General features: G+C 42.5%; 1 protein-coding gene across 1 annotated transcript in view; it reads left to right on the forward strand.

Annotated features, from left to right (window-relative positions):
• Positions 1 to 7,359, forward strand: part of RSF1 (remodeling and spacing factor 1) — a 103,863-nt gene extending 96,504 nt beyond the window's left edge. Inside the window, exons 15-16 of the mRNA XM_019530434.1 lie at positions 2,006 to 2,197; positions 3,895 to 7,359. Coding sequence (XP_019385979.1) covers positions 2,006 to 2,197; positions 3,895 to 4,469 — 767 coding nt within the window. The 3' untranslated portion in view covers positions 4,470 to 7,359. The remainder of the gene's footprint in view (positions 1 to 2,005; positions 2,198 to 3,894) is intronic.
• The last annotated feature ends 5,760 nt before the right edge of the window (positions 7,360 to 13,119 follow it).

Genomic DNA, 13,119 nt, shown 5'->3' on the forward strand with positions numbered 1-13,119 from the left:
GGAACACTTGTATGTCAATAGCACCTCTGTTCCTTTGCAGCTTGTCTTATAACACTGTTCCCCAACCACAATCCATCCTCTGCCTGTGAAATACCATCAGATGCATGAAAATGATTCTTGTCCAGAGAAGTAAGCAGTGAAAATGAATGAGTGATGGGTAGAAGATTTTTATGTTGTGTAAAATTGGGTCTACTAATAAAGGAGGAATCAAAATAGAAAATATAATGGATTTATTTATCTAAAAATTGCATTTTCATAGATTTCTTGAGGCAGTAGCATGTCTTTGGAAAGCTGATTCTGTAGCACTGCTTCATTTTGGGCACAGGCATGCAAAGTGCTATGTGCCCTAAACTTTCATTGCAAGCTAAGAGCACTTGGTACTGTGCAGAATTCACTCGTCACATGTCAGTGAATGTCCTTTCAACTGTTCTTATCCATTCTTTTAACATTAAATGTACCGCAGACTGACATAGGTTATAGCTGAAGTACTTACCTCCAAAAAGGATCGTAACAGATAGGCAAAATAAGAAAGGTATAAAAGCTTACAGTAATTGTTCCTTTAAAGTTTTCTCCCTATTCTGCTTGCTCTTAAGTGATATGCAGCAGTAATAACTTGTGATTCGTGGAAATATGTGAACAACTGATACAGATGCTTAAGGAACATGGAATCGTTGCTAATCAGTGTCCTAATGCTGCTAAAAGCTTGGGAACAATTAGTATTGGTTTTTCCATGACAAAAATTGCCACTCTGTCACAGCCCCCAGTGAGCACCCTTTTTGACAGGCAGCAGAGAAGCCTGGGACTGAGGTTCCATGGGTATTAAAGTCTCTTTTCATCTCAGGTCTCATATCTGATCCCTCAGTGGCAACATGATGTGAAGGCATATGATACTGCTGCCCAGTCTGCATCTGTTTTGTGGACAAATAACTTCTTTTAACTTCTGACTTCTTTTTGGGTGTTGCTCCTATTCTTTTCACAAGACAGAATATCCCTTCCTGGGCAATGGCCCTCTTCATCTGTTCTTTTCCCGAGTCCTTGTCATGCTTTACACTGGGATTAAGGAAATTACCAGCACTGAGAGCTGCCTTGCTTTGATTTCCCAAGTATCTGGGGCTTCTAATTGAGCCCTCTTAATTTGTTTGAAGGGAGAGGGGGACCTTTTTAATTTGTAAGGCACTTCAGCCAATAACACAATATGGCAACTTGTGCTAGGTCCAGAAAGTCAGTACTATGCTCTTGGGTAATGATTTTGAGAGAGCTGAAAGAAAAAAGCTCTACATTTAATTCAGATCCTCTGACTGTTTTCAGTTGTTGCAAAAGGTGACTAATGCACCCCCCGCAGGGTGCTGAGTGTCTGGAGTCTCACACTGGGCGAACTGGAAGTGGCAGTGGGTTGCTTTTTGTGGAGTCTCTCCTCTGGTTCTTCAGTCATACATTCAGCTTCATTTCCACACCTGTGTGGTATATCTCACTGTTACAGATAAAATGTTCTGAAGTTGGCACTTGCCCACAGTTCGGTTCAAATGGCTTGAATAATTAAATTAAGATAGTGGGGGTGTCAGGGGGAGAAGTATTGTCCACTGAAAATTGAAAGGAGCATGTGCCATTGACTCAGATCCTGCCAGCTGGGGCTACTTGCATGAGAGGGCATCATTTGCACCAGCAGGGGTGAGATTATATGAAAAATTCAAAAGGAAACCAGAGCTAGAGGAGTGGAAAGAGAGGCTTCCATGAGTGACTGGAGCAAATCCACAGTGGATTTTCGAAACAGGGCAGTTTTGAGCTAGAAGTGAATGAGTGGCCAGTGGAATAGTATGGGCCTGGAAGAGGTCATCATAATGACCATCCCATTTTAGGTGTGGTGGTCAAGATCTTCCGGTGCCTGAAGAGCGCTCCATTCTGTTAGGGTAAATCTGAATCTTGTGTAAAGTGGCATGCACCTAGTTTGGGTCTGTGTGTGTTCATTTTAATGGAACAATGCACATGGTTGTTTCCTTCCTTACAGACAGCGGTGATTATACAGACTACAGTGACGATGATTACCTGGAAACTAAGCGGAGAAGATCCAGGAGGAATCAGAAGAGACAAGTGAACTATAAGGAGGATTCAGAAAGCGATGGCTCACAGAAAAGTGTCCGATACGGAAAGGAGTTAAGACGAGTTCATAAACGAAGGCTTTCTACTTCGGACAGTGAAGGTAAGAGGGACGCTCCACCCTCTGAAGAGACAAAGATGTGACCATTTACCTAAGCAGAAAAATGTGGGGTGTAACAAATGCAAGGCCCTGCTGTGTTGGGTGCTGTTAGTCAGAGGCACACAGAGATTCTTTCCTGAGCTCCTTGACATTTCCAAACAGCTAATACCGGGGTCGGCAATGTTTTTGGGCAGAGTGCCAAAACACCCGCAACCACGACTTGCAAGATGTTGGCATGCCAGGAGGAGACAGCGGGGGAGCCGCAAGGGGCCCGATCCTTGTTGTGGCAGCACAGCCCCAGCCCCTTCCCCGTCGTCTGCCCCAAGGCGCGTTTGCCAAGTAAAATACCTTCGCATACCACTCTTTGGCACCTGTGCCGGGGATTGCCAACCCTTGAGCTAATAGATCCTTTTGAAGCCATCTGTAAATATATACCAATGCATTATGACATGTACTTATCAAAATCTCTATTACTCCTGACTTCCTAGTAGAAAATTGCTTTACCTGGTCAGGAGTGTTGGGATTCTGCAGTAGGATAGGTGACTGTTTTGGAAGAAAGGAGCATTTGTTACTATTCAGTTGCAAAATCACAAAGACCTGTCCCCTGTAGTCATTAAGTATTTCGCTGGTGAGAATAATGGTATTAATCCTGGTGTTATTTCTGGAGTGCTGGTAGTATTCAGCTTGGTATCTGTGTTCTGCCGCCCTGCATTCCCCTTGTAGTTGTGATTAAAACTTTCCTTGTATCCCATTTTAAACTGCTGGCGTGCTGCTTAGCACAGATAAATAGTTGTTGCATTCTGTCACAGAAGATGCGGTGCCTCAGTAGTAGTCAACATGATATCTGTGAGTGGTCTGTGTATTAGTGTAAGGCTAGAGCTTTCAAAAGTGGCCGCTAATATTCAGTGCCTTTCCTCATGGGTACCCAACTTGTGAGGCACCTTGGGTCTGACTTTCACAGGTGCTGAACACTGTTGGCTGAATAAATTGACTGCTGTGGATACTCAACTCTTCTGTAAACCAGGTGATTTGTGGCCAGTTGGGCATCCATAACTAGTGGTTATTCCTGGAAGCATTATAGTATTTGATAAACTCAGTCCCACAAAATAATTTTTAGTCCTTTTCCCCACATGGGATGTAGAGATGTCATTTGGTAAAAATGAGCTCAGTAGTACGATCGACTTCAGCCCTTTGAAGTCTAGACTTTTGATTTGCTAGTGCCTATTTTGTATGAAAACTTGCTTTATAAGAAATTGATGGTACTAGCTTTTCATCACAAAAGAACAGTTGCTATTTCCTAAAAGCACGTTAATGCATGATGTGTGTAAAAGTTGTCACTGGAAATATTATTACCTGCAAAATTTCTTATGGAACCATAGGAGAGACTATTCAAATAAACCAGAGGCTACTTGGACCTGTGTTACACTTCCTGGAAGTGAGCATGCTTTTCGCTGATGATGGCCCAGTAGTGTTTGATTTTTCTATCCTAACTCTTCTTATCCAGGCCATCAGAAGTTAGAAATGTTGAAAGGATAAAGCCAGGCTCTCCCTATTCAGGGAAAAGCCCTTGCTTTCATCCAAGAGCAAACCTCCCAGCGCAGAATGAAGGGAGGAGTGAAGGGGGAAATAAAAAGCGCAATTGTAACTGTGTTGCCTACCCTCAGATTTGCTAATGGCTTTAAGTCTGCTACTTGTTCCAGAGAGCTACCTGTCCAAGAACTCTGAAGATGACGAACCAGCAAAGAAATCCAAGCGGTCAATCCGAAAGCGCAGCCGGAGTACAGATGAATACTCGGAAGATGGGGAAGGGGATGAGCAAGAGGAGGGGAGACCTGTCCGCAAGCGGCTGAATCGAATCGAGACGGACGATGAAGATAACTGCGACAGTGCTAACAATGACGTGGAAAAGCCTGCTCCTGCTCATAAGCTGTCGGTGCCACATGCTCCTCACGACAGCATCAAGAAGCCCTCCTACCGGATAGAGAGTGACGATGAAGATGACTTTGATAATGTAGGAAAAGTAGAAAGCCCGTTGGACTACAGCCTAGTGGATTTGCCTTCCACCAATGGACAAAGCCCAGGTAAAACAATTGAGAACTTGATTGGCAAACCAGGTGAGAAGACCCAAGCCCCCAAGGACAGCACAGCCAATGCTAGCCTGGCACCCAATGGGACAGGGAGTGGGCAGGAGGCAGTAGGTCCAGAGGAAGAGGAAGATGAACTTTTGAGAGTGACTGACCTGGTTGATTATGTCTGTAACAGTGAACAGTTATAAGACTTTCTTCCATTTTTGTGCTAATTTATTCCACGGTAGCTCATACCAGCGGGCCAGTTGTTAAAAGCTGTTTTATTTTTCCTAGAAAACTCTCCACTACAGTATCATTTTTTAGAAGCAAGAATTTCACCAGTCCTGCAGTCTTTCTGTGAAGTGACCAGTTTTGAACTTTGAAGATAAATTGCTGTAAATTCCCTCTCAATTTTTTTTTTTCTCCTCTCCTTCCAAGTCCATGGTCCTGGGTAATTTCATTCACCAAAACCTCACAGCAGCAAGAGATTTGTATATTTTTGACTTTATATTTCCTGAGGGCATACAAATTTGTGGCAATGGGTGGCCTAAGAAAGCATTCCAAACCCATCAGGGCCCAAAGTGTAATGGGGCAGGGCTAGCGGGGAGGGAGGGGTCCTGGAAGCACTTGTGCTTTAGCTTTTTCATATGAGATATATATTCTATTTAAATGTTCACAACTTAGATTACAATTTAACAGACAGGTTCAACATTAACATCTGTACTGTTCATCTTGTGAGTTGTAAATTAACATACCATAGCTCATTTTAGTAAATCACCTTCATGAAAGCAGTTTGATTTAATACCAGAGGCAACCACAGTTAGAGGCCAAGAAAGTACCATGAACACGAACTCTAGTATCCATTATGACTTGCAGTTTCCTAATAAACATCCTTTAAAGTGTTTGTACAGTAAAGTGTACTGTAATGAAGTTTTGACAGTCGAAACGTGCTAGCAATGCATTTACAAAGCTTTTCCACGCATAGTCCATTAGATGGCTTGTCACATACGGTGTCTGATGGAAGGAAATATTGAAGGGATGTTTGTCTGTAAAGGGACTAGCTTCATGGGGGTGCTGTGCACTTTTGCAGGCAACAGAACAAGTAACTGCCTGGCCTTTTGAGTTTTATCTGTCCAAAGTATTTGGAATGGAATATGTTTGTACATACTGCATTGACCACGGGATTACGACACATCTGATGATGGGGGGATTTTCAAATAAACCTTGACTGGTCCATTCATGTCCTAAATATCTACTTCAAATTGAAGTAAACAAATGGAGCAGTTTTCCTTTTGGAGGTTTTCTGTTTTGGGTGCGTGCGTGTGTTTGTTTTGATTTACTTATCTGCCTGGATGTATTAGCAGGTTTTGAATGTAGTGTTGGCCTTTGGCCATTAGAATTTTCTTAATATACATTTTAATAATTGTCACGTGACCAACTGATTTCAAGAAGGCAGTATTTCTGGGAGAAAACACTTAATTCCAAGGGCCGATCAGCTTTGGAGTGGACGTGCAGTGACGTGCTTGTATTCAAGTATAGAGACTTTAAAAAACCTGGACAGCTTACGCAGCACATAATGAACAGCAGAGGTGTAGGTTGTTTGGGGTAAAAATTGGTTTTCTCTTTGCTCTACAATAAGATGCAGGCTGCGGTGCTTGTACGTGTTGCAGCACAGAGACGGCTCAAACCCATCTGCCAAACATTGAAATCCAGTGAGGTCACATCTGTTAATCCTTTTGCTCTGAGATTTGGAATTTTTGTCTGGTGTTATGTCCATTGCCGGCAATGGATGCACCAAATTTGCTGCTGGCACCAAGGAGTGAGTTCTCCTTCCCTGCCCCACCCAGCTCCCCAGCATAATATTGTATTTCCTAGTCAGTCAGTAGTTAAGCACTTCTGTTTTATTGTAATAAAACTGGCATTAGGCCTTTACAAAATACCTCTCTAGAAAACTTAGATCCAAAAAAACCTACCTTCTCGCCTTGAAAGTCTTGTTTTTGTTGCTGTTTTTGTTTCCCTCCTTTTCCATGCGAGTTCTGTAGGACCCACTCCATTCATATTATCCATCTGAAATCGAGCGGTGCATTTATCCCTCTATAAAACTAGAATCATCAGCATTGCAAAAAAGGTTTGGACCGAATCATTATTTGCTGTGCTAAGCCAGGTTTCAGACCTTAAAAAAAGAAAAAAGAATTCAGTTTCTAAATGAGTTTGTTCAATTTGAATTAAACACAGTGATTTTTCCCATCATATCAACTTGCTAACAGGTTAATGCATTTCATTATCAGAAGTTAAAAAACAGGGTAGTGAAAAGCCACAGAAGTTTAGAAAGTGTTCTTAAAGCTTACGTAGCATTTTAAGCTACTGTATGGCGTTTTTTCCCTTTGCTTAGATGATGCATAAATGTAGCACGTCTACATTTCTAACATCCATGCATTTTAAAACAAGCCAGACCGCTGGCTTCCTTTCTCCAGTTTTAGTTATTGCTGAGCATTTTTGCTATTTGCAGCGCAAACTGGCTAATTCACATGTAGCAACATTCTGCGTGGCCATGATTTTTCAGTTGTTTGGGCAGTGCCATATGACCCTTTCATTGCTTGACTTCGCCTTTTGACATCCGATCAGTGCAGTAGCAAACATTCTTGTTTGTAGAGTTCACACGACTTTCAGCTGTTTAGTGGGCAAGTCCTTTAAATGTAGTAAAAGTGCAGAAGAGGTGGAAGGATTTGGATACAGTACCTAGGAAGAAAATTGGATGCTGGCTCTTACTCGTGGGAGTGGTGTGAAAGCAAAAAGATGTCAGAAAGGACAATTGGTACTAATGCCTCAGCCATACAGCAGGAGACAGTGTGCGCAGACTGTAATACTGTTCTCGAGTCTGATTGCTTATGCAGCCCCTTTATAAACCAGCCTTTCTGGTTGATTTGAAGGTTTCTAGGGCTCCCTTGCGTAGCAGTGGGAATCTTGTCCATTTAAATCCTGCAGAATTTGGCTTAAAGAGGGGGCCTGAATTTTCCCCCTCCCATTTTGAAGATGTTCTGTTTAATGGGAAGTATATAACATCCCCGTTGGAAGTCTGCAGTCCCCATGAGCACAGACCGGAATAATGGTGCATTGTACAGATAGCCACACCAGATCATGTCCTACTGTAATCAGTCAGGACTGAAGAGCAGTGCCTTTGGATTGCTCCACAATGATTGCTCCCCTTCACTTCAGTTTAAGAATCGCAAGATCAAACAGCTTGAGAATCAACATGGAAACTGGCCTTGGGGTTTTTAACCAGCCAGCTAAATAGAAAAGAAATCAGCAGACATGAGTCCTATATGTAAGCAAATTATTGCACAAACTGGCGTGCATCAGGTTGTTACTAACAGCTGGCATACAGCATTTTTTTTTAATTGAACACTGTTTTAGAGCAGAACTGAGTGGTAAGTTAGTTGATTTTAAAGTGCAATTTGGGTTTTAAGTGGGATTGGGGGGGTGGACTATAAATTAAGTGGGTAGGGGTGGCAATTTTTAATCCATATCACAAGGATGAGAGACTGGTATTGGCTGGCTTGCAAACAGCCGGTATGGGCATTGAGGACTTGAGTGCACTGTGGCTTCACTTCATGCTAAATGGATGTGATGCAATAAACTAACCAAACCCATAATATAAGACTTGTCTGTTAAAAAATACAAATTTAGAGGCAGGTGGCATCTCTTGGTTCAGTGATGACTATAGGAAGATCAATGCTAAACAGTTTAACTCTGGGAGCATCTGATAGTGCGATCAGAACTGCAGCCATTAAATCACATGCCAACACAAACATGCCTTCCTGATCCTGCATCCAAAGCTTGCTCTGTTCTGATGGCACATAAGAAAAGGGATTTTTTTTTTTTTCTGAATCATGTGTTTATCAGGTATATCACCTTTAAAGCTTCCTTAAGGTGCCTCAGTTGCTTTTTTGCTAATTTGATCTGTTTAGCTCGGCTTCTCTTTTTCCATTTCTTAAATCTGAACTCCTCACAGGGACACCTTATTCAAAGAATGTCAAGGCAACATAGATGTTCATAAAAGGGGCAAAACCCTCCCCCCATAACCTTTGCACGGTTGTGGTACAATATTTATGACTTATCTTAATATTTATCATTTGAAATACATTACTATCCAGATCCATTCTAGAACTCTATCTTCAGGCACTTCCCACTTGGCCTTGAATGCTCTTGAACAGGAAAGCTTGGCCCAAAATAATTGTTCACAGATGTGTGTTATTGATGTGTAAGATGCAACGGGTGTCCTAGCAATGTTTCTCTATCAGAATACGTCCAGTTCATTGTGTTAATAAAACCTTTTAAACGAATATATCAAAATAAAACCTTACCTCCTAGCAGCAACAAACCTCCATTGAAAAAATTGGTGGGGTGAGCCCCAATAATTCATGTGGAGGAGCCCAGTCCCTTGCTCCTGGGGAAGTTATCAAGATATTCATTGGCATAAGGGTGTATGGACTTGCACTCAAGTTTCTTGGTACAATCCAGGAGATGCTTGGTGCTGATCTTACTTTGTAACTTGCACCCTTCTCTTGAGTGAGGCTGTGGGATGTGGTTCTTAAGTCATGGAAGCCAGGAAAGGAGAAGCCTTAATGTTCATTGAGGTCACTTTGGTTGTATGTATGGAACTAATTTTTCAAAAATGACTAATGATTTTGGATGCCTCCAGTTCTGGGTATTTGATCCGAGATGCATAAAGGCAGTTGACTTCAGAAATGGCAGAGCACCCTCTTGCTGGAGATTGGACCCCTCCAAGGAGCCTCACACTGGACACCCAGGATAGGAGACACTGGGTGCGTCTACACGAGATGCTAAATGCACAATAGACTAATTCTACTGCGCATTGGCGTGTCACAGCAAAAGCTATGCAGTTGTGCTAATGCACAGTAGAATTAGTTTACCACACATCAACATCACTTAAAAGGTGTGCGCTGGTGCTACTGTGCAGTAGCACTGGTTACTGCGCATTTATTTGGTACCTGTTATTAAACTGAATGCGCAGTAACCATGGTGCATGAATACACGTGTAGACGTGCCCACTGAGAAGCACTAGTCACTTTTGAAAACAAGTTGCTTGTTAAGCTCTTAGTCTAGCAGAACTGCCTGTTTGAATGAGAGAAGTCCAAACAGCAGAAACCAAGTTTGCCTGGGAGTTGAAATAATTGCCCCGACACTGCAGAGTAATTTAACTTATTTTGTACATTGCGAGAGATTTATATTACTTAGAATGACATTTAAAACTCATGTACAGCTTCTGAAGGAAGAAATAGACCCCTCTAAAGTAGATGATGAGTATGTACAAATGAACACATGAGAGGTTCGAGACATAAATACAGCTAAAAAATGTATGAACACTCGGGTTTCTCATTACCATTTTGTAGTGGGGGCCAAAGCAATGCAGTCAAAGAGGCCATGTACTTAGTGAAGGCACTCGGGTTCTGCAAATGTACCTGCTATTGCTACAGGCCCCCCCAAAGGTTACTGATGGGAACTGCTGTTTTGGGTTTTTTTCAGTTTACCTTGTGCACTGGAGAGCACTTTGTGTATAATCAATCTCTGTGGTTCCCCAAGCATAGACAGAGTCACTTTCCCCGTGTAAGTGGATCCCTAAAAGAGCATTGAAGAGTGGGGGTGAGCAGATGCAAGAGAGAGACATGATTGCAAAAGCACAGCGTGGCAGGAGAGGACTCAAACACACGTAGTCGTACCTGAGACCACTGAGGCACTCTTCAAATCTGACCAGGCTTCAAATCAGTGGTGTCAGTTGAAGATGATCCCGAGACCCTCTTCACTTCACCTTTATCCTCGGGCTGCATAGAAACTTCTGGAAGGGGAGGGGACAGGTATGTCTTGCAGTGATGGGGACATTTTGGATCAGTACATAAAATGCTGTAACAGTGTTTGGCTTTGGGGCAATCTGATGGAGGTGACACTGTTGCTCTGATCTTTATTGCTTGTGTTACAACCCAAGCAGGTGAACTGATCAGTGATACGTAGGTTAGTCTGTTGGAGCATAACGTAAGCAGTTCAACAGGCATAAAGCCGTTCTACTAAACCATGTAATAGGCCTAGTAGCAGTGCACCATGTATTAGCTATAGCAATGTAAGGTCCTGAATAGATACTAATCTACTACTCAAGGTAGTGTGGTAGGAAAGGAAGTCAGATCATAAATCTATATGCCTTCATTTGTTTTCTATTTCATATTCATGACGTGGACTCTTAAATCTTGTACAGTATCTTATTCTTATACTCTGTTAATTGAAATGGTACTTCTCCCCCCCCCAAAACCTCCCCCCCCCAAAAACCCTTAATATGAATATGATTTCTGTAAATGCCAATGCAATTCACCAGTGTTTCACAGCCCTCCTTTAAAAGATGCATGTAGCAGCTCTCCTATGGTATTTGCCTGATTCATAAAGTTTAGTGTCCCTGTTTTGTTGTATGATGCTCTCAGAGAGACACAGATCCTGTGTGTTATACCTGATGTTTGTGTCTGTATGCTCTATCCCAGCAAGTATAGAACAGATTACTTGCTAGCAGAATGGCTATTACCCGATACTGAGTGAGAACCAGGTCAAAACAGCCCAATAAGGCCTCTGAAAATTTAAAATGCGCTTACATGAAATACAGGTTTTGGTCTTAGGCCTGCGTGCTGTTTATATGTTTGCAGAGAAATCTTACAATTCCTTACAAGTTCACATTCACATATGGCCTCGATCTTATTTTCTTTCTCTTCAAAGGTAACATGGTAAAAGTCCCAAAAATTTAGCTCTTCGTAGAATTTAGCTCTTGCCTTGCTTGAGTCCTGAACCTTTATGATGATGGGTTTTTTTTAATCTCTCTGAAATCATGACTTGCTAAAATGTAGAGGGGGGAGGACTGAGGGTCATGCACTGTGTGTGTGGATGAGGAAGTGTGCTGAAAAACTGGATTCTTGTTGCACATGGGATGGGTGGTGCTTTCGCTGTTTTATTTTTTTTCCCCACTGCTGATCTCACATGCATGGAACACATGATGCGTTCAACACTTTTTAAAATGGAAGTCATGGTGGCCTCAGTGCTCAAAGGGTTAACTGCAGTTTAATAACAGCTCCCGTTTTTAGATTTGCAGTACACAACTGTTTAAATACTGTATTCCTTGTAAATTAAGTAAAAAAAAAAAAATGTTAAGGCTGGTGCCAATATTTTTGTTAATGAAATGTTCAATGTTGTCTCTCACTACAGTCTGGTCAGAACTCTTTGTGTATAAGCTGGGCCTGAAGCCATTTTATAGCTTGTAGGCCTAATTGTGTAACTTTTTCTTTCATAATGTTTTTGTTATAATATCTACTGTCATTTCTTTCATATAAATATGACATGTAAATTGTCATAATAAAAACATTTAAATAACTCAAGGTACAAAGTATACTGTGCGTCTGAGAAGCACGTTGATTTCTAATGATTACAGCAGCTAAAGAACCAGACAGAACTTGGATGGAGGCGACTGGAAATGGCTGGTGTGAGCCATGCCAGCCTGGGAAAGTAACATTAATCTGGCTAGAGGATGAATCGGTAACAAGTCCTGGTGATTTGTTTTTATGACAGCTCAACCCATGGGGTTTTCTCTTTGACCAGCTGTTGGTGGCGGTGAAGAAACTTGAATTTGTCTCTGTTCATCTTAACTGGTCTCTGGCAAGAAGGTTCTCTGTATTCTTTCTATGACGTTAATATATCATTCTGTGTTATCCTAGTGGTGCAGCTCATTGGTAGTACTAGTAGCGGCTCGGCCCATATGCATCTCGACTCATGCCGTGGATCGGCACGCTTGCCTGACAGCCTCCCACAACATTGTTGCCAGCGAGCTGAGGACTACAGGTTGGATGAATGGAATCTAAAGTGGGTAGAAAAGTAGCTGGATTGTTGGGCTCAAAGGATAGTAGTCAATGGCTCAATGTCTAGTTGGCAGCTTGTATCAAGTGGAGTGCCTCAGGGGTCAGTCCTGGGGCTGGTTTTATTCAATGTCTGCATTAACAATCTGGAAGATGGGATGGTGTGCACCCTCAGGAAGTCTGCAGATGATACCAAGCTGGGGAGAGTAGTAGATACACTGGATAGTATGGCTAAGGGTTTAGAAAGACTTCAACAAATTGGAGGATTGGGCCGAAAGAAATCTTGAAGTTCAACAGAGACAAGTGCAAAGTCCTGCACTTAGGACGGAGCAATCCCATGCATCGATGCAGGCTGGGGGTGACTGGCTGGGCAGCAGCTCTGCAGAAAAGGACCTGGGGGTGACAGTGGACAATAAGATGGGTATAAGCCAGCAGTGCGCCCTTGTTGCAAAGGAGGCTAATGGCGTATGGGGCTGCATTGGTAGCAGTGTTGCTGGTAGATTGAGGGAAATTACTATTCTCTATTCTGCGCTGGTGAAGCCATATCTGGCATAATGTGTCCAGTTTTGCTCCCCCCCTCCACTGCAAAAAGGGAGTCCATATGAACAAATTGGAGAGAGTCCAGCAGAGGGCAACAAAAATGGCTAGGGGACTAGTCTAAGGAAGAGAAGACTGAGGGGGGATTTAATAGCAGCCTTCAACTACCTGAAGAGGGGTTTGAAAGAGGATGGAGCTGGGCTGTTCTCAGTGGTGGCAGATGGCAGAACAAAGTGCAAAGGGAAGTTGAGGTTAGATATTAGGAAAAACTTTCTTACTAGGAGGGGAGTAAAACACTGGAACAAGTTACCCAGAGAGGTGGTAGATGCTCCATCCCTGAAGGTTTTTAAGACCAGGCTAGACACAGCCTTGGCTGGGATGAACTGTTTGGGGCTGGTCCTGCCTTGAGCAGGGGGTTGAA

The sequence above is a fragment of the Crocodylus porosus genome, unplaced genomic scaffold, assembly GCF_001723895.1.
Source record: "Crocodylus porosus isolate Cpor-Errol unplaced genomic scaffold, CroPor_comp1, whole genome shotgun sequence".
Classification (NCBI taxonomy): Eukaryota; Metazoa; Chordata; order Crocodylia; family Crocodylidae; genus Crocodylus; species Crocodylus porosus.